The 23,405-nt window shown below is 37.4% G+C and overlaps 1 protein-coding gene across 3 annotated transcripts in view; it reads right to left on the reverse strand.

Annotated features, from left to right (window-relative positions):
• CEP89 (centrosomal protein 89) overlaps positions 1-23,405 on the reverse strand; it is a 1,387,439-nt gene that overhangs the window by 258,215 nt on the left and 1,105,819 nt on the right. For all 3 annotated transcript variants that reach the window (XM_044081875.1, XM_044081874.1, XM_044081873.1), the window contains one exon: positions 19,513-19,628. In XM_044081875.1, the coding sequence (XP_043937810.1) occupies positions 19,513-19,628 (116 nt within the window). The remainder of the gene's footprint in view (positions 1-19,512; positions 19,629-23,405) is intronic.

A 23,405-nucleotide genomic window follows, 5' to 3' on the forward strand; every position in this document is an offset into this window, starting at 1 on the left:
TAAGAAAAGTCAATGAAATAGTCTAAGGGATAAGGCTGGGTTTTTCCTAGAGGTCACCAACACAGATTCATCCTCATGGCTAGCTGGAAGGAGCTGTCAGTTAAACATGATCTAGTTTTATGACTGGATTATAGAATAGCATGATGGGGGCTGTCAGCAGGGGTGGTACACCTAGTTTTCACCAAGGCCTTTTACTTAGCCCCAAACAGGTAACTACAAGAAAACTGGAATGGTTGGAGGACAGGACTAGGTGTGAAATTGAATGGTAGTATACAGAGGGTTATAGCGAGGAGACTATCTTGAAGAAGAAAAGTGATAAGTGGAAAACAGCCGAGGTCAGCCAGCTTACAGTCTAGTATTGTTAAGTATTTTTCAGACACGTGAGGTAAAGAGAGACCACAGTAATCCTACTCTCTAAATACAAAGGAAACAGCAGTGGGGGGAGGGGGGTCTGAGGAACCTGCTTTATGTAAACTGCAAACTGCTTTTAATTTCTTGTTAATAGGTATAGAAAAAGATTTTAAAACTTTTAACCTCTACAGTACTCTAATTTTTTTTGAGAAAGAAAATATGTTTTGCAGTGTCATTTACTTAATCATTTGTTGGCCTTATGATATTCTGTCATCTGAAAAAATTCTGCATTGGTAATTAAAGTTAACTTTTTTATCCTCATGCCATAGCAATGAATAAAATCAGGCAGTTCAGTTAGAAAAAAAGAATAATTTCACTTGTAAATATTTTACATGCAGTACATGCTTACAACCTCATAGCAGCACTTTAGATACTTACCAACATTCTTGTAAAAAGAATGAAAAGACAATAAAGGTAATAAACTGAAAAGAAAGCACTAAATTATCCAAATCAACTTTCATCTGGCCACATAACACAGAGTTTGGTTATTTTTGGGTTGGACACAGTATATAAAAATCCTCTAGGTGATCTATGAGCTAATTTAATTGAACACAAGGCACCATAAAACCTGCAAACCAAAAAACAAAAAACAATCTTATAAATCACTACCATCAATTTTAAATCTTCATCGCTTCAAAAATAAGGCAATCAGTTAAAAATTTAGGAAACACCATTAAATTTAAACGGCATTTTAAAACAATCATGTATTTTTATATATTAATTCAATAAAAAAAAATTAATTAATGCATCCTATTTAATATATATTAAAAAATATATAAAATATAATTATTAAATAATTATCTTATTTAAAAATAATTTAAATCCAAAGCAAATAAATATAAATATAAAAATATTATATTAATAAATATATTAACAAGCATATAATATATAAAAAAACCACATAATTATATATTATGCAAATCCACTAAAATATTATATGAAGGTGTAATTTAACATATATTAAATATAATAATACTTATAGTATATATTAAAAAACAAATATATTAATATGCTATGCAAATAATCTAATAAACAATAATAAATTAAAAATATTATATAAAAAAATATAATAATCATATCTATTTATGCTGCTTACTCAAATGATATATGAATGCTATAATAAATGAAATAATATAATAAAAAGTCCAAAAAATATAAACTACATTAGAAATTTATGCCTATATTTATCAAAATTGCACAAAACATGATAAAGCATAATTTTAATTCTTTAACACAAATAACTTAATACTGGCAAAAGAGAACTCTGTATACCTATTAAAATATCTCTTAATGAATCTTGATTAATTTGTTTGTTTCTTATACCCTCTGATTCACTAAAGTTCAAACTATGTCCTGTATATTAAAATGTAAATCTGTTCTGATTAGTTCAATGAAATGTAAAGGTCACCCTCAATCCCCACTAGAAATATAGGTTGTAAAATGCTATATTTAAATTTGTGTCATATACTTGCCTAATGTTCATTACATCCATTGATTAAGCACTTCCTTATCACATAAAATTGATTATATTCACATGTAGCTGTATATGATATGACATTTTATTCAGTATAGCCATATGTATTGCTTTCACTAGCCATATGCCATTACTGGAACCTCAAACGCCTGGATTTTATAATATCATCCTACATATTACATTATGCTGCTCAAGATACATATCATTTCTTTATATACTTGCTCTAATATTTTGTTGCTGAAGCTTCATTTTAATTGCTTTAATAACTTTTTCTAATTTACTCTAATCTTTTAAAGATTTTTCATTGCATAATAACTTATTTTTTACTTGGCCAATTTTAGAACTTATTTATCTGTTCCTAATTCTCTATTTTTTTTTGATATGATATTGATCATTTTGTTTCCAGTTATTCATTATGATATTCTTTATTACCTTCCCTGGGTTTTAATTATTTGATCCCATTTTTAGTTTCTTAATCTCCCCTCCCATTATAGATGTCTTATCCCCCTTTGATGCTAAATCTGCTTGGACCTTTAGGCGATGACAAAAATAAATTTACCAAAGATGGTGGAAATCCCCCTTAATGAAACAAGTGCTTTGACCTGTTCTAAAATTGAATATGATGGATGCTTTGCCACAATTCCTTACCATTGGATGTCAGGCTTCCCTTTACATGCATTCCTTTTCTGGAATGTATGGCATCTCCTAAAATGCTAATGTCTCATTTCTGATGGTTATATCCTTATGATCATCCTTAAAATTATTATTATGATCAAAATCTTATGTGAATCAAATGAAACTGGTGAATCTTAATGCAGTTGTTTGTTCATAAACAAATCAAAAATCTCCACGTGTTGATGTAAAAAAAGGATGTCAATAACAAAACGCCTATACAAAAAACAAATTTCTTAAAAACAAAATTTATAAAATCAATTAAAACATACAAAAATTTATCAATTGATAAATTAATTTATTTCCAAAACAATTAGCATTGGCATGCCTATTTTTTACAATTATATATTATTATTATTTATATTCACAATATTATATGTCATTATATCATAATATTGAAGATAAACTATCATTTGGTCATATTTATCTTTATAAGGTGCATTATTATATATGGTCTATATTATCTTCATTATATATTCAGGGGCCCAATATAAAATAATCAAGACCATTATCATAAGATCTTACTGAAATTATTATTTAAATATCTCTTATGACCAATATCTAGAATCTTTCAAAGCTCCTAACAACATTTGAAGAAAGTAAAATAATTAGGAAGTATTTCACCTTAACAAAATAGTAGGAACTAAAAAGGACTAATTTGTCTCTGTCATTAAGTGTCTACCAGATAAGCATAGGCAGGAGAGGAGGTGGATCTACCCCTTTATTGCATTTTGGGAGGGTGGAATGAGGGGAATGCATTCAGAGAATCTGTTATCAAGACATCATAAAAGGCATCTGTCATTTGCAAATCATACACTGTATCATGCACACCATCATATCATTACCCATTAATTATCCTATCCCCCATCCTATTATATTATTATAATACTAAGCTGAATCATTGCTCAGCATTTCATTCATTAAATCCATGGCATAGGGAGCATCCATACTTATAGTTTCCCCCATGGGTTCCACACACCCTTTCTATTAATCAAGATTCTCTTTCAACACCATCTTTATTACAACATAATTTGGTTTGCATTTAAATTAACATAAATTTTTTATATATATAAAAGTTTAAGTCTACATCTTTACATGATAACATTCTACCAAATTAGGCATTGGTGGTATAAAATAACTTTTCCTTAAATAACTTTTCCTTTCCTTTTGCTAACTCATTATCCACAGAATCTACAAATTATGCTAACTTAGGCTAGTTTCCATTTCAAAAAGGCTAGTTAAGCTATAAGGTCTTCAGAGTTTTCACTTCCTCTGGAGAGTCTAAAGGGTCCTCCGAAAGTCCTAGAATAAGTAATTTCCGTAGTAAAAAAATTTCTGTTAATTTAAAAAAAAAGTGTTTAGTTTTGTCCTTCCTTGTCTCTCTCTTTTCTCTTTCTTGTTTCCAGTGTTTCCTTCTCAACTTTCTCTTTTCTCTTCGCGTTGCTCTTGTCTGGGGGGAAGTTTAAAAGGGGGTAGGGCAGTACAGCTACAGTAGCAATGGCCATCTGATCGGGTCTTCATCTGCTCCCAGCCCCTCACCAGGTCAATTTTCAAACATTACATGGTTGGTTACATGGAAGAGGGTTAGGGGTAGGATCTCTGATGTTGAACGCTACCTACCAGGCTCCTTGTTAGCGGAAGACTCACATCATACATATTAGTTGCATTATTTGCATCTGGTGGATATAGAAGTGTCTGGGTTATTAGGTCAGGTTCTAAGCAGCTCCATTAGCCCTCGCCACACATGTCTGCCCATTTGAATGTCCTGACAATCCCGTTCCTTTTTTAAGCTCTTTTGCTCATTGCTATTACTGTATTGTGTTAATTGTCTAAGCATATTTATCAGTCAGTTTAACAAAAAGTTCACTTTTAAAATTTTTTGTTTTATTTTTTTATACTTTTACCTTCCACTTTAGTGATTAACTTCTAAAGTAAAAAATAAAATATAAGCAAATGGATGTATTTGGTACCAAAATCGATGTTTAACTGTTACCATCTGCCATCTCCGTAAGAGTTCAGGTGAAAATGGATGGTTGTTGGCAAGACTTGGCATGCACTCATGGAACACTTGCCAATGTGATGTAGGCACATGTCATGTCTCCCTTTTGCCATATAAGTGCAAACTACAAATCATTTTCTAGTGTTCTTAATGCCCCATAAAAGTCCTGTAGATTTTCTGTATCCTGCATAACAACATAATAATAATAACAAAATAATTTAATTGAACGTAAAGAAGCCTTATGGCAACTCAAGCTGAATGTCTACGCACCACCAGGTTTAAATAAATTTGTATCCATTTCCAGTATTTTAAAGCTTATGTCCTACAAAGTTTGAATCAGTTTTTTAAACTACTTTAGATTTATATATATTAATATATTAACATTTATTGCATATGAAATATTTTTAAAATGTGTTTAACTTACTTTATAAGTGTTTTGATGTCTTGTTAATTAAGGGACTTAAGTTATTGGTGTTTTAAACCATGTGATGTTTGAGGGAGGGGTATTTAAAGTGTGCTGTGAACATTGTTAATGGATTCTGATGAAAGTTTTGTTACAAACTTGATGAAAGCGCTTAATACTATAATAAAATCAGGTTGCTGTGACAGTGTCTCTCTGTGCTTCATTTGTTTCACAAATATAATTACTGCTTTGTAATCCACATTTCTCAATTTCCAAGTTACTGGTTTTATTCCTGTTCAACTCCAACTCTTTGCTTCATTTCCAACATACTTTCGATTCTTGTAGTTGACTCGTGCTTTTTTTCTTCTCTCAAGCATTTTCCATTGAAACAATGAAAAAGGTTTCAATTGCACAGTCTCTCTGTGGTCTTTATTACCAGAACAAGAAGCAGAATCTCCTTCTATTTTACAGCTCACTTTTTGTTGGACAAACTTTTGTATTTCCTCCTTAGCATGTACTTCATCAAAAAGATGATTTTGTCCCTCCAGGGAAGAATATTTTGAAGATAGCTCAGCACAGTAGTTTGAATCTCATGCCTGCTTCTTGTCATTCCCTGAATAGTATAACAAATTGACTCCTCTTCTGCCTGGTGTACAATGAATAATCATTCTCCACAAATACTCTGCTGTCTCCCAATTTTAGTGCTTTGTCTTTCTGCCACACTTTTGTCAGAATCAACTCCTTTTGCTGGTAGGATTGGATCTTTACTATTAAAGGTCTAGGATGCTTTCTCATAGCCAGGTTTGATGCATACATACATACCATGTGCCCTTTCAATTAACAACTCATGCTGTGGAATAACAGTACAATTGCTTATTTGTTCTTTCATAAGATTAGTACAGTCTATTCCTTCCAGCTTCTCTGGTACAGCAGAAAATCTCAGGTTTTCCCTAGGTGCTCTGTCCTCTAATTCTATCATTTTTGAAACATCCCTTCTTGAGCAGTCTCATATTCAGCCAGCTTTTCTTCATTTTGACATCTGATTTTTGCAGTTTTATTACCTCATCTGAATATCTATTTAAAGCTTCTTCCATTTTTTCCAAGCTTTTGTTGTTTGAGTTGATATAGTCCATCAGTGTTTTGTTTATTTTAATCACGTTACTACACGTCATGTCTGGAGCTTGCACTGATTTTTGCTGAATAGCTGCAGTACTTTTCTCAGCCAGTGTTTTTACTCACCTTTTATAGTTGATTTTCTTTCAGGTCCTCTGTATTTCTTTTTCCTGGCATCCAGACAGTACACTTACTATCCATTTACTGAAATTTACCCAGAAATATAAATCCACTGGCTTCCTCTGCTAAGTTTTTGTTTTCACACTGGGAGAGGTAGAATTAAGCTGTTACTCAACGTGCACCCATCTTATAAGTCCTCATGAATGGATCAATGTTATTCTTCAGAGCCCAAAATGAAAATATTTTCTATTTATTTTTGTAAATCCTTCTGGTGGAGTGTTTTTGAGAGGATAAAGTATGATGTGTACTGGGGAAGAAAGCCTGGGCTTGTCTATTACTGGAACTGGAGAAACCATGCGGTTAGCCTGAGGGCTGTGATATTGGGATGTTTAATTCCTGAGGGATGTGACAAAAGGTCTGGACTTGGGTCCAGTATCTAACGATGACAGAGAAGATGATACCAGAAGAAGGGAAATCACACCTGGCAAGGCCAAAAAGGGGGCAATGAGGATGGCTAAAGGTCTTCAACCGACTGGCGTTCTGTAAGAATTCAGAATCAGAAGTACTAGGGGATAGGCATAAAGGAGACCGGAGGGTCAAATGAGGACTAGATCATCTCTCAGTGAGTCCCCCTGAGGGAGAATAAGGGCAAAATATCTGCTAAACTTGTGGGGAGAGATACAAAATGATCGCAGCAATGTTGGTTCCAATAAGAATGGACCTGTTGAGTTTGTCTGGTAATACGTTGGATTGTTTCTACTAGAGAGTGGTTGGAGAAGATTACCCATTGCCACACTCTCATAGCTTCTCGACACAGGGGGTAAGATCAAGTTTCCCTTGTTTGTTGATGTACCAGACTAGACATGTTTTCCATCTGAATTGCAATGGTCCCAAAAGGGAGAGCATCTTGAAATGCCTGCAATGCTAAAAGGACTGCTCCCATCTCCAAAACACTGACACACAAATTGGACTCTTAGGGGCATCAAGTGCCTGGACTGTTCTTCACAAGTAATGCCCCACCCACCCCATTTGGGAGTGGTCCGTGGTCACTGTGGCCAATGGGAGAAATAGAACGAATGCCAGCGAATTTGGCTTTTGCATATCTGAATAGGTTTGACTGGAAAGGATAGGGGCTGTCAAAGAATAGACCAGTGAGCAGCTAGAGTCCATTGAATATTACACATAAAGTGATGCACTAATGGAACTAATAATATGGACACTGCCATGCATCCTAAAAATTGAAGAATTAGTCTGGCAAGAAGAGTTGGATGAGAAAGAATTTTATGAACCTGAGATCTGAAAGTGCACATATGGTTTAGAAGGTAAGTAAGTAATCTGATTTCTTGTGTTTAGATGGGCACTAATAAACTCCAGGTTCTGTACTGGTGTGAGTTTGGATTTGGAAATATTGACTGTTATGGCTAGTGACTGACAAATCTGGAGCAAATAGTTCCTGGACTGTTCTAGAAGATGCATTGTTGTGGCAGTGAGAAGCCTATCGTTAGATATGGAAACCCTCAGAATCCTTGTAGTCTCAGGTGAGCTGCTACCACTGCCATACACATGGTAAACACCCTAGGGACCATGGTGAATATAAAGGGCAGGGATCTGAACTGGTAGTGACCGACTCCCAGCCAAAAGAGTAAATGTCTCTGGGAGTACCTGTGATAGCACATGTCCTGAAGACTGATGGAGCACATCCAATCATCCTTGTGTAGAAGAGGTAGAATGTACTGAACCACGACCATTCAAAACTTTGATTTCTTCACAAATTGGTTCAGGTTGCTTAGATCCAAAATTGGTCTCAGGTCCAGTCCCCTGTCTTTTTTAACACTAAAAAGAATCTTGAGTAAGTTATGAATCCTGTTTGGTCTAGTGGGACGTCTTGGTTGACTCTTTTCCAGCAGCTTTTAAATTTCTTGTGCTGCTCTCTGACTGGGTGGAACATTGGGAAACTTCTTTCTTCTGAAATCGGGAATCTAAGCAAAGTGTATGAAGTAACATATGGATATGATTTTTAGCAACCAAGAATCTTTTGTTACAGAGGCCGAGGCTTCTGGGCACAAGAAGCATCTCTTGAATGCCTCCAGAGGTGGTGCACTTTAGGAGCACTAAAAGGGTGTATCCAGAAAGGAATCTCAGGAACCCTGATTTTGTGGGCCTCCTCTGCCACAAGGTCGATGTCTTCCGTTCAAACTCCCTCCTCTGCCTCAAAGGAGTTGTCGCCGTGTGAGGCCTGGAAAGATCCCTTGGATTTACAGAACTGCATTTTCTTGCCACCTCTCTGATTCCTTGAAAAGGATCATTGAGGGGTAGAAAATTGAATTCCTACAGCAGAGTCTTTCCTTCTTGATCACTGTGGGAAAGCATTTCTTTCACAGAAGGGCTAAACAAGAATGTTCCATCAAAAGGAGCATTAATGAATGAACACTTGAAAGGCTCCATAAAGTTGAGCAGCCACATCCAGGGATGTTTGCTTATGGCAATGCTGGAACCAGCCACTCATGAGGTACCTTCTGCTGCATGAGAGATTAACCTCATGTACACATTGGAAATAGATAAGAGTGGCAACCTGAAAAAATGATGTTTTGAAATCCTCTGCAGGCATGGACTCCAAGAGAGATTTTGCTAGTTCTTTTGTCAAATCTCTCTGTAGTCTTGTAAAATGTGCCAAGTAATTCAAGGCCCACAGGGGAAAAGGTCTCTGAAGCAAATACATACTTTCCAAGTCCATCCAGTGCTCTAGGTTCTCTGTTATGGGGATGGACAAAGGAACTCTGTTCTGCTAGCTCCTTTTTGGTAGCTGCTGCCACAAACATTGCATCGACAGAGACTCCTTTGCTTCAGTGGGGTTTATCCTTTGGAGGGGATGTGGGCATGCAAGTTAGGGATTTTATGCCCACAGGAAGTGCACTTCTTAAAACCTGTCAGCTTATCGGACAAGATAGGACAATCCACAGAGAAGAAAGTATAAAAGACAAAGAAAAGATTTTTTAATAGGAAAGAAAGCACCATCAGTGGTAAGAAAGAATACATTGTTTAACAGGGTAGGAAGTAAGGGAAAGATAGAAAGAAATAGTGCAACAATGGTACCTGTAGGATACTACCATAAGAATAGTAGATGCTGAAAAACTGAAGAAACTAAAACAGAGGAGTGACACCCGTCCCCTGGCTCAGCAATCAAGGAGCCTCAGTCCTCACCACTAACACCAGTGAGGGACATCCATATAGAGAAATAATAATAAATACACACACAGTAAAGTACAATTTCCCTTAAGAGCACACAGAGATCATAGTCAGTCTGGGGCTAATTTCTCCCTTTCTCTCCAGGTCTCCAATAAGACTCCCCACTGGCATAGCATCTTGATTTTTTAGTTTCCCTCTGGGTATCCAGCAATGCATTGTTTGGCTTTAAAATATTACATCATAGCCCCTAAGCTTCTGTTAATGCATTGATTTCACATGTGTTTTCACATATATCCTCTTTCTTTTAATCAGTCAGTTTAATTACCATTTCTTGCTTTTTCAATGACTACTTAAAAGTCAAATAGGGATAATCACACAAAATGGTATTCCCAGTGCCTGTTACTTATTTTTCTTTCTAAAGTGGTCAGTTTTCATCCTTTTGTTATGCCTGAGTTGTAGTCCTTAAACTAAGCTCCCCTCCCCCTAAACACCTCCCCTTCATATCTGTCAAAGTGGCAAAGGTACTTTGAGCAGGAGACAAAGTTATGTACTGTGGCCATGTACTACCCACCTACTTACAATGGGACACTTATTTTTGATGCACAATAGCCTCTTTCTGTCCTCAAGTGTTAGTCCTTACTACCTATTAATTAGTAACACATTGTTTGGCAAAACTTCCAACTTCATTTTTCAAGGACTCCTGAGAAAGCAAAATTCTTAAATAGCCACGTCACAAAGGCTGTAACAAATAAAAGATTTTGTTTCAATATAGCACTGTGATGCACATAAATTAACACTTTTTGCATCAACTTGCATTTTCTGAACAATAGTAATGCAAATGTAAACTATCACATTATTGACTTAATAGTAATCATCATTGATTACCTTAGAAGTTATGAGGGATAGATCAAAAGTAAGTTAAAAAAAATCATAAGCATTCTGCAAAATCACAAACATTTGATATGTATGGTCTTGGGCCATTTACCTCTTATTGTTGTCTGTATTTGCTTCCTGTAATTTGTCTGTTGCAGCTGGAGAATTCATCCAAGTTGTCTGCAGTAATTTTCTTAAACCAGTACATCATTGTTAATGCATCTTCTCTGACTTATTTTTCACACATTGTAACTCAGTATGCAGCCACCTTCACTGTTCTGTTTCAAATTCCAGTCACTTTGGTTTTTCATTTCTATATAAATTCATCCCACATATTACTATTTATTGTGTTTATTTAAACATGTTTATTCCCTTCCCATTTTAACTCCAAGATAACCATTATTGGTGTTTTTTTAAAGCTCCCATGTCACTAATTACAATGAAGGTAAAGTTGTTTATTATAAAAGGTATCCCGGTTTATATCCCTGCATCAAACAACAGATCAAAGAACATGCACTGGGCAAATACTGCCTTGCTTGGATAGACTACATTACTTATCCACTTTGAGTGCCTGCGACAGACTCTACCTGTACTAAATGACAATGTTAAATACTGAATTCACAAAAGCCCACTTCGGGAATGGCTGTCTTACCCAAGGTTACTATTATACATTTCTTGGTATTGAATTTTAAGTTGTGACTCTGGCACCAGTTATTAGTTTGTATCAGAAATTCTTGGAGAGTATCTACGTCTTTGGGGGATTCTATGAATGTGTGTAGTTTGCAATCGCCTGTGAACCTGGTCAGCCAGAGACCAGTGATATTAGACTTTACTTCAGAAAATAAGATGCCAAAAAGGAGCTGCCCCAGCACTGGCTGACGTTGCTCATGACTGAGCTTTTTGCAGACTTCTTGGGACTTGTCTGTAAGCCAGTTGATTGTCTAGTGGGTGATATAGGAGTTTATGCCTAATCTCGTGAGCTTGTCTGCAATGCTTGAGTGGGGTTTGATGTAGAATGCCTTGGCAGGTCATATGCACTATTTTGCTCTCATCCATTGCTTTGGATGACTTTCTTGAAGTCCTCCAGGTTGAGCAGGTATGACCTGCACTTAACTAAATCAAATTGGATTAGGTCCAGTGTCTGAAGACTTCTTTCCAATTTCATTATTTATCATAGCCATGATAATGTCTTCCATGGCTGAACATACGAAGCTAGTCAGACTTACAAGTCTGTAATTACCTGGTCAGTAGATGGACTGCCCTAGTGCAGAAAGATAACAGCTGCAGCCCTACATTCATTTGGCATAAAGTCTGTTTGGAGGCCATGGTTAAAAGAATCATTCTAGTGGGTCCTTCAGGTCGTGTTTCCTGCTATCTAGGAGGAATCTTGGGATATTAGGACCCACCAATACAGTGTTTTCAATCCTTTAGAGATCACTGTGAACCTATTCCCTAGTGATAGTTATAGGAGGGGTTGTTTCTCGAGCGATGGCAAGGGAAGAAAGCAGGATAAAGCTGCAGCGGACTTTATTGGCCAGTAAATTTGCTATATCCTCTGGCTTCTCTCTCTTTTTAATATCTCCAAGTCTATTAGGTTTCTAATACCATGACAGGAATGGACTCCATTCCTAAGTCAAAGTATGATTCAAGTTCATGAAACTTTTAGCATCGTTTCAGTTTTTGATGTTAGCCAGAAGTGTACTTCGCAGCACCTGCAATGTGCCCATTAATGACTCCTCCTACAATTCATATGGAATTACATGTATTAGTAACATATACAAGTATGATTGTAAATTCTTTTTTATAAATAAGATACGGCTCTATAGGTATATGGCTCAGTAGAGTTAGCTTAATTTACATTTAGTTTAGCATATTGTTGTGTATTGCCTTTGAGGTTGTTGACATGACAAAAGAATGCCTTGCAATTCTCTTAAGGCTAGGAGGCTAATTTAACTTCATTAAATTTTGCCAGAGTGTCACTGAATAGTAGGTAGTTTGCCTTGGAGCAATTCCTGAAAGTTCCAGACTTGGCTAGTGTCCAGGTTTTATGTAAAATGAGATAGCTTCATGGTCTGGCCTGATCTGTGAGGATGTTACACTGTGTTTGTGTGTGCGTTTATGTAGGGGTTATTTGCAACCTTCACCCATGTATATGATGGCTAGGTCAAGTATCTTTGCACCCCTAATGGGCATATAAACTAGCTGGAATGTTTGGGCCTATGAGTTTGGAGTTGTGTAGGATTCGCAGTTTATAGTGGTGTAGTTGAAGTTCCCCATGAATATGATATTGGGTTGACTGCAGAATTACTCTAGTACATTTAATTAACTCACTGCTTAAACACATACAAACCGTATCACCTGGGTAGAGGAAGTCTCACTACTTTGACTGCTTGGTTGGGAGGTTGTGTATACAAATACATTTACTGGTAACGTTACCACAGAAACCATTACCACAACTGCGGAAATGGCAAAGTCCCTTACAACCAAGTCCTACTGCAACCCCCCCCACCACAAATGATGTAGGTCCAGAGCACTAAACTGCACTGTTACAGCCATACTGCACCCTCCCATGTAAAGATCATGACATGACCTGATATTGTAACATATTAATCTCTTTTGCGTATCACATTGATTACCTTTTGCTTACAGTAGACGGGCAGAGTAGCTGTTAGACTTCAGTTACAAGGCAGTCTATGACATGCCTCAGTGTCATATTATGGCAGCCAGTCCCACAGATATCCATTCACACAGGTGCTGGCGTTCAGCACAAAGCATCCATGCCACAATCCACCAGGCAGATCACTATCTTAGTGAAGCTAACCTGGTCAACAAAAACTAAATAACATAAAAAATTACTAAAGGTTTACCCAGTTTACAAACTAATGTAAATATTGTACCATTACACTCTGTTTACTAGAAAGTACACATACAGTCTAATTTGAACTACTTGTATTATTGCTTACATATTTGTCTTTTTTGCCTATGAAATGTTTTGAATTTCATCCAGGCTCATCCTGAACTTGGTCAGTGCTGATCAGTGCACTACCCGAGTAAACAAATATTTCACACACACACACACACACACACACACACACACACACACACACACACACACACACACACACGTGTGTGTGTATGTATTATATGGGTCTACTTTGTTTAGTTGAATCTCATTTCACTGAATTTCATTTCACCCCAACCACATCTCTGAAAACACAAATTACTGAAAACTTATTTCACTGAATCAAACTTAGTATATATGGCACTGTGGAGAGTACTGTAAGGCAAGTAAAAGGTATATGCCCTTTTCCTCACTGTAGTGCAATCCTGGAGTTAGTATATATAGTTGGGGGGGGCACAGCCCCCCACATTGAGGGGTGTGGGGGCATAGCCCCCACCTTGTTTGTTTTCGATTGTATTTTACCAAAAACTTCAAAACAATACATTTTAAACAATAGACATGCATAGTTGCAACATCAATGACTAACTCTCTCCAGAAGACAATATGTACTCAAACTAAGTGGGGGCCTACACCCCCTATACCCGAAATGTGGGGAGCTGTGTCCCCCACATTCCCCCCTAACTATATAAACTAACTCCAAGATCACACTACAGTGAAGAAAATGGCATATACCTTTTACTTGCCTTACAGTACTTTACACAGTGCCATATATACTAACTGCTGTTCAGTGAAATGAGATTCAGCGACATGAGTTTTCAGTAATTTGAGTTTTCAGCAAAGTGGTCAGGGTGAACTGAAATTCAGTGAAATGAGATTCAACAAAATAAAGTAGACCTGAATTATATACATATTTTACATAAGGCTTATAACAAATCAAGGTTTACCCACAACTGCAAATGGATAACAGATTGCATACAAAATACTAAACAATGTACCATACAAGCAGCAACACGGAGTTACCTCAGTATTACATTACAGTGAAATATAATCTGCAAAATAAAATGTACAAAAACATTAGGAACACCTAAATTAGACCAATAACAAAAACCTGTAACAGGCACTAGTTTATGCAAATGATGCAGCACTGGTTCAGTCCATCACCCAACCAACAAGCAAAGGGTTATAACAAGTGATTAACACACTCAGTGTTGCACTACAGAGATGCACAATGGGTCATGTAGGTGCTAATGGAGGCATAAACAAACAGCAGAAAACATGTGCATACATGTGCAAAATTAACAAAGGCACAACATAAATCAAAAGCCTAACCAGTTAGCATCATCAATGAGAAATGCAGTTAAGCCATCACTGTCATGGGATTAAAACAATATAATTTTAGTACATTTCTATGCTTTGTGAAAATAGCTTGTATACTTAGCATGCTTAATGACAGAACATGTTGGCTCAGTATGCACTGTATACTCAACGTCTAAGGAATAAATAATGCCTCTGGCCCATCAACAAACATGCTACCAATCGTCACAGTGAAATGCCCAACAGTATCAATGTTGCATATGTGCAACCCAAATCATAACTAGAAACACTGCAAGTATGAAGAACTTTTAATAACATTTCCTTATTAAAAAAAGAAAAGAAAGGCAGTATAATCTCCACAGCAACACAAAGATCTTACCTGACAAAAAGCCAGACAGGTGAACATGAAATGGTACCTTAGACAAAGGGTTCCATGACACCTAATCCCATGTTTCCCACTGCTTCTCTCTCGTACACATCCCACAGTGCCTCCACCCCTGATTCCTCAACACAGCCTCCCATATAATCCAGATTATTATTTTTTTAACCTTTTCTGATATTTTTTGTATTATTCTTCAGATGCAGGGATACGAACCTGGATGTCTTCATAAAAAACTACTTTACTTTCATTGTAATAAGTGATATGGGAGCTTTAAGAAACACCAATTCTGTTATCTTGGAATTTAAAAGGGAAGGGAATGTATATATTTACATAAACACAATAAATAGTAATATGTGGGAGGGATTTATAAAGAGAAATCAAAAACTGAAATGACTGGAATCAGAAACAAAGCAGTGAAGGGGACTGCATATTGAGTTACAACGTGTGAAAAATAAATTAGAGAAGATGCATTAACAGTGATTTACTGGATTAAGGAGATTACTGCAGACAACAATGGGAGCAAATATAGACAACAGTACAATAAGAGATAAATGGTCCCTGATTTTGCAGAATGCTCAGAATGCTCATAATTTTTTAAATCTTTCTTTTGATCTTTCCCTCATAACATTGCAGGCAATCAATGGTGATCACTGTATAGTCAATAATATTATAGTCTATACTTGCATTACTACTGTTTAGAAATTCATATTGACGCAAAAAGTATTATTTTTAGGTGCATCACAGTGCTATATAAAAACACGTTTTATTTTTTATGGCCTTTGTGACACAATTATTTAAGAATTTTGCTTTCTCAGGAATCCCCGAAAAACGAAGTTGGAAGGTTTGCCAAATAATGTGCTGCCATTAGTAGGTAGTAAGATTAAAATCTGAGGACAGAAAGAGGTTATGGAGCAGCAAAAATAAGTGTCCCATTGTAAGTAGGTGCGTAGTACAAGGCAACAGTACATGAACGTTGTCTCCTGCTGTGAGCTATCAATCGCAGCAGCAAACAGCTCAAAAATTACCTTAGCCACTTTGACATATATGAAGGGGAAGTGTTTAGGGGGAGGGGAGATGAGTTTAAAGACTACAACTCCGGCATAACAAAAGAATGGAAACTAGCCACTTTAGAAAGAAAAAGAAGTAACAGGCCCTGATAATACTGTTCTGTGTAATTATCTCTTTCTTTTAAGCAGTCATTGAAAAGCAAGAAATGGTAATTAAACCTGGCAATCTAAAAGAAAGCAGGGTATATGTGAAAACATGTATTAAGTCAATGCATTGACAGAAGCTTAGTCTCTATGATGTAGTATTTTAAAGCCAAACACTGCATTTTGGGACACCTAGAGGTAGACTAAAAAATCAAGATGCCATGTGGGCAGACTCTAGAATTACATTTAAAAATATAAACAAAAGTATATAGAATCCAAAAGTGGTGTTAAAATGTAGGAAACATCAAGACATAATGAAATAAACATGTTTTTTTCAATGTGTGGGTGCGGTTCTTTAAATTAATTGAATTTCAGTGACTTTTGCCACCATAAGGTTTAAAGCCATGACAGTACAACCTATCAGCCACTAGGGGAAGAATAAAGGCAAGACTTTTTTCTTTGAAGTTGGTGACTATGCTTCAAATTGGTAAGAACAATGGGAAAGCATACAAGAATCATTCCTGCCATGGGATGGAGAAACATACCCACTGTTAATTCCCCTATACTTAATGAACTGAGCAGAAGAGGTGAAAAAGTTAATCTTAGAGTTCCCCACTCCTGAAACCTTCCAACAAAGCAGGAGTCCTGAATCAACCTCAGTGGGACAGGACTGGAAAAGCACCTCACTGACTCCATCAGCTTCTTCAGCTCTCCTGGGATATTCAAAGCTATGACAACAAAGCTTCTTTTCTGTAGTCCAGTGCCATATCTACACAGGTAGTATTAGCATATGTTACTATGCTTTTTACACACCACAAAACACGCTGGATGTTGGACTGGGTCAGGAAGGGCTCTGACCTCAACCCACCCCTAAAGCATTTAAGGCAATAACCGATGTATGTTATTTCAGCTAATAGTTTTGAAACCTTCTCTCCAAAAAGGTCCACTTATCCTGAACCATAGAGGAATTAAAGAGTTCCTCAAATCTGCCTGTAAAGCATACAAGATTAAAACATATGAACAGTTCTGCTGAAGAGAAGGAATATCCTCAATAAATCCGGTAGGGAAATTTTGCACCACTTTAAAACTTGGTGACAGGGATCTGACACCTGTAGATGTTGTGTGTAAATTGTGAATCTCAGTCACTGACACCACACAGTCCACTGCAACACCTGCATTATCTGGCGTGCAAACAGCTCTGTGAATATCATGGTAAACGTTAAGTCCATAAGCAACAGAAGGACCTGAGGTTGGACCTTCCACTGTCTCCTTATCATTGCTGTCACACTAGTGATCTCCCAAACCCTCTTTACTGGTAGGAATAACTACTAATGAGGCGTGTCCAACTCTGTCCTGGTGAGACAGTTTCACAAGATGGGCTCAAACATGACTTCTTCCACACGATGGAGAGCTCAAGAGATTGGAACCACAAATACAGTCAAGGCAGGAAACCTGTCAATGCTCCTCTTGACAGACCTTCCAGGATCCAGTCATCAAGGTAAGGGAACACATGGAGCACCATTTCTTGGAATGCCTCCAGCACTAAGCTAACAATTTGGTGAATACTCTGGGAGTATAAAACAGACCAAACAGGAGCATATTGTACAGAAATACTTCCTACCCACAGCAAACTAAAGGAACCTCCTATGCAGGCAAAGGTTAAAGATGTGCCAAAAGGCACTCATCATGTCCAGCAACAGAAGAAATATGGATAACTGAAGAGTCAGTATTTAGAACTTTAGAGTACTAGATGTACTCATTTAAGTCACTGATGTCCAAAAATTGATTTTGAGACTCATGCTTGCATGCTCTGGAAGTGTAAGACTGGATGTGTGAAAATGGTACTTGGACAAACTAAGATGGAGATCACTGTGTCTATGTGTACTCCTTTGCTTTCTGACTACAATGATCTCCATGTTAGTATGCTTGAGTAAACATAATATTCTTTACGGCTGTTACTGTTCTCCTTAAACTCCATGTAAAATAACTACTGTCTCCTTGTCATGAACTCCCTACCCCCCATATTAACAACATTTATTTCCACTTTGATTTTCAGTCTTCTGCTTGTATTATGTATATGAAGAATTAACAAGTGATTAAAATATTGTAGTACCTATAATTTTGTATGCAGGTCAGTCATATTTCTATCAGCCTGGAGATGGCATGTGGAGAAAACTAAAAAAAAAATGAGTCAAGAGAAGGCAAAACAGGGAAGATTAAATGGAAAAATTTTACTTTATTAATAGAAGGGGGGCTGGGAATGCCTGACTTGGAGCTTTATTTTAGGACAACAGAAGTAAGATTGGCAGTCCTGTTGCACAGGTACAATGCCAAGTGGAAACTAGTATGGCTGGAGTCAGAATCAAATAAAGAGCAAACAGCACTAGGACTGAAGAAACAAACTTAGTAACCAATGAATAAAAATGAGCTGTGAGATAACATAACCAAGTGGTTCAAAAAACAGTAACTAAATGTATAAAGCCCAGGCTAATGGCTGGGAGGTGGGGGAGAAAGGCTAGGATTTTGTGATCAGCTCTTGAAGGTGGGAGAAATAAAAAACTGTAAAGGAAATCTGTCTGAGGAAGGAAACTACATAAACCCCCTTGACCTGAAATCAGAGATTATAGAACAAGCAATATATGTTACTTCAGCTACATATATTGGAAATTGGGGTAAAATAGCAAGACCCATGAACACATACCATCACCCAGTGCCTTCCATATGTGGAGAGTTCTAACTTATCAACTAGGTGACTGGTGGTGTTGATGCCCTAGAACTTACATCTCCACAAGGAAAAGGAAAGGCAGGAGTTTGGCAAAGCACTAGCTGATTACGAGCTTGTGACACACAAGGCCCTTGAGGCTGTTTCAGGGATGGGCTTACCTCATTAAGAATGTAAGCTACATCTAGAATCTGTATCCCTCATCTTGTCATTGTTTGCCAGGAGCAGCCTGAGACACTCATGCTGATCCCCACACTGAGAACTTGCAACTACCTCCATTTTGCCAGATGCAAATTAGGCCCAAAGCATCTTCCTCCTGCATATCAAGTTAGCCAGTTTGAAATGCTAAACTTATGGCAGCTCTTTGCATCATGCTCTTGCCCTAAGCAGTACATCCAGCGTAGGTGTATTTTTTGACCAGTAGTGTTGTGTGCAACACACATGCTTTATTAACTTATACTTCTGCTGAAGTTTCTACAATGAATATCATGACTGAAATTCAAACTTGGAAAGTTGCAGAAAAGAACTGTGGGTGTTGACATTAAGCATACTCTATAAGACCAGTATGTGACATCATAACATATGTAGTCAAGAGGTATGCATATCCCTGAGTGCAGAAGAGGAAAAGCTGATCATTTCCCCACTGTACAGGACTGTCAGTATCAGATTTAGTACTGTAGGTCCTGGTCATTCCAAAAAAAAAAGCTAAACAAATATGCATTTCAATAACTATTTTAGAAAAATAAGTTTTGCTGGAAATATTACACCAGTTTAAATCAGAATATCTCACCCTCCTGAACATGATGATTATGACTGTCTTTTGCTTTGGCTTGCTGTACCTCAATCTGTTCCATCAATACTTGGTTTTCTTCCAAGACAAGTTTAGCCTGATCTTGCAGCTGTCGCCTAAATCAAGAAATCATTAAAAAAAATAATCAAATCAAAGTGTCTGAAGTGCAATTTAATTTGATTTTAAGCAATATTTATTTGCTTGTTCTAAGAACCACTTTAGCTATGACCCAGGCCAAGAGAGAGTACAACAACGAATGAAGTAGTTAAAACAATAACCAAGCAGATATTCTTAAAAGACAGACTTACAGTGGATTCCTAAATGAAATTATTAAAGGACATCGCATGGGTGCAACAAAAAATGCTCAAGAAACATTCTTAAAGGAAATTTAAAGGACATTCTTAAAGACATGATACTAGGTAATAGTGTAACAAAGTAAGATCATATATAAAGTATTGTTTCATGAATCTAACTAAATAACAGTAATACAAAAATGGAACATAACTTGATAAGAAGAAAACTATTATACCAAGAGCAGCTGCATTCATTGTTAGTAGCCATATGCAATTTCTTTTCCTTTCTTTGATCTCTGCCTCTAACCGCAAGCCCCTGCCTACCCCTACAGTCCTTATCCCTGCATGTTCTATCATTGCTAGCTTCCTGTTGGGAGAATAACTGACTGTGAAGTTCTCTTCCTCCATGTCAGATTTACTGGGTGGCACACTTGCCAAGCAAATGGGGTGAGACAGAGCAGACAAGTACTGGCATACTGTGGTTCATAAGAGTTTTGCTAACCGCATCTTACAGTGACATCACTATGTAAGGCTAGGCAGCCAATGGAGAGCAACTTTTGAGCATATGTCCTGTTCCATCCCATCCCATCCCATCCTGGGTCTATAGGGTGACTGTGTCTTCTCAGTCATCCCCCCTCCCCCTGTCTCACCATCATCTATCAGAGTTCCAGCATCAACTAGTGCTCCGCTAGAAAGATGTTCGATGCACTCCCTTCCTCCTAGGATAGGCGCATGCATCTTCCCTGCCTGCACTGTCATCTGGGTACCTGAGATGCTAATCAAACCCAGATCTCTTGGATCATAGTCAAGGTTTTATCCCTCAATGCCACCAGAAAGGCTCCATTAGCAGTTTAAGTGCTGCTGTAAAGATACTAAAACTTATTTCATTTCACCATTTTAAAGGAAGCAAATTCCATCTGGAAGGGTAAGTCTGCTAAAACTATTTTCCAATGGAGTTAGCCCAAAGGATGATCTCTCAAGGATAAGTGCACCTTACTCCCAGGAACAGATAGATGTACCATTGAGCCACATGATGCTTGATTTCTTCATATCAAATCCAATTTGTAATGAGTGATAAAGGTATGGGGGAAGCCCAAGTAGCTGCCACATATTTCATCCATGGAAGCTCTTGAATGAAAAATATAGGAAGTTGCTATGGACTTGGTTGAATGAGCATGTATCTGCCTTGGTTCACAGGTTGGTACTAGGCTATCGGCCCTAGGGCCTATACAAGCCTGGCCATAACAATTCCCTGGCTATTTCTTCCCAAAATATTTACTTGCCTGGACCCCTGTCTAGCAGGGCAACTGACGTGATCCCCTGGGTAAATTTCCTATATCCCATCCAGTCGTCAATGTTCCTTTTGAAGAGGTCCAAGGATGTGCTCTGCTTGAGATGTATGGGCAGTCTATTCCAGAGTATGGGGAGTCAATGGGTCAGGAGCCTATCCCTCCAGCATGTTTTGTTCATTGTGATGACAAGGTTTAGTTCCCTGGAGTGTGTGGCTCTGATGGATTGGGATTTCTTTAAGTGTAGCAAGTCCAACAGCTCTGGGTTTAACATGGCCTTGTATGTTAAGCAGAGACTGAGTAGACAATATGCGAAAGAGTATAGCTGGGAATTTTTTTAGTCGGTCAGAATAGGTCATCTGCTTTAAGCCTGTGATTCTTTTAGTGAGGTGTTTTCTGCGGCCTTTCCAGTTGTTGCAGATGTCTTGTGAGGTACATACCAAATGCGGCATTGTACTCTATGATGGGTCTAATGAGGGATGAGTACAGTGGAACAATGACCTCCTTTTTTCTGGATGAAAAGCCCTTAGTGATGAGGTCTGCCACATAGAAGGATTTCCTGACTGTTGTAGCGATGTGTTATCGAAGGTGAGACTACTTTTGGTGTTTAGTGTACTGCCGCCTATGTGGTAATTCATGGGTACATGGCTTTTCCCAAAGGGGATAACTATACACTTCTTGGCATTGAGCTTGAGCCCATGGCTCTGGCACCAAGCATCTGTTTCTTTAAGGCCCTTTTGTAGAATATCCACATCATTTGGCGATTCAATAATGGCTCCCAGTTTGCAGTCATCTGCAAACTTTGTTAACCAGAGTCCCTCAGTGTTGGCCTGTACTTCAGATAAAGGGATATCTAATTTTTTTGCAAATAAAGCTGATGCAGTCTATAAGCCATCTGGCTAGGGTGACTTTGGACAATGGTTTAGCCAGTTTCACATCCACAAATGAAACAAATAACTGATCCATAGATCTGATGTGCAACGTTCTATGTAAACAGAAGCTCAGTTGCCTATGAACATCCAATAAATTTAGTAAGTATTCTCCTTTGTTCGAATAATTTGGAAAGAAAACAGGTAAACTGATGGATTGTTAATACGGATACTATTTTGAGCAAAAAAATGCATTAGTTCATAGTGTAACTCTATCTTTATGAAAAATTAGATATGGGGTTTCACACACAAGGGCCAGCACCAATGCATTTTGCCAAGTAAATATAAATTTATTAAATAAACATATCTAAACAAGTAGGGGTGTCAAACACCCCAAGTAAAGCACAAAAGTGCTCTGTGAAAAGCAAGTAAACCAGTTTCGGCTGTATTAGCCTTCTTCAGTGCATAAACCAAAATGAAAAAAGAAATCACATCAGAGCAGTAGTATATATATCATATTAAAGACATATCAATCAAATCATTATGTACTTAATGGATTCCTATTAAGGATATATTTATAGATGTTCATTCAAACCAGGGCTGAAAAGACCACCCAATTTGATTATCCATTTTCTTCATTTATTATTTAAAATTGTGTGCCAACAACGTTTGAAGGACCTATCCCCTGTAACTTTGCCAATGACCATAAAATAAAAAGAAGCAGAGGGGTGCTTAAGTGTATGTTTATAAAGTGCACTAAAAAGTTTGTGATCGATTATGTCACTCGTGTTCCGAGATCCTGAATAGTAATGGTCTAGACGTCCGACCCACATAAAAAGCAGAGGCCAGATACACCACCCAATCTGAACCACAATTGGCCAGAAACTTTATGTCAAAAACTCTATCAGTATTGGGACTTGGAACACATGAATGAACATCTTTAAATATATCCTTAATAGGATGCACTGAAGAAGGCTAATAAAGCCAAAACCAGTTTGCTTGCTTTTCACAGAGCACTTTTGAGCTTTTCTTGGGGTGTTTGACACCCCTAGTTGTTTGGATATGTTTATTTAATACATTTATATTTACTTGGCAACATCCACTGGTACTGGCCCTACTTCTTACATTTGTCTTTTTTTTTTTGGGCCTTGGCACTTGCCGTACCTGCGAGGAGTTTGGTCTGAGTGCTACACTTTCTGTTTTCGCTATTGGCGTCGGATGGATTTGCCACACATCAGGGCAGAGCTGAAAGAATTGTTTTACCTTTGCAGTTTTGGATTTATACTCATATGAATTTTCTATTGCTTGGTAATCAGTTTCACTGTATCAAGTTAACCTTTGTATAACGGCTGTTTACAACCATGTTCCAAATTTTTTGAGGGGATTGAGTAGGTGCTGCCTTATGTTCATTCCTGTATCTGGCTAAAGCTTTCATCTTGTTT

The sequence above is a fragment of the Protopterus annectens genome, chromosome 8.part1, assembly GCF_019279795.1.
Source record: "Protopterus annectens isolate FY-2018-M chromosome 8.part1, PAN1.0, whole genome shotgun sequence".
NCBI classification, from domain to species: Eukaryota; Metazoa; Chordata; order Ceratodontiformes; family Protopteridae; genus Protopterus; species Protopterus annectens.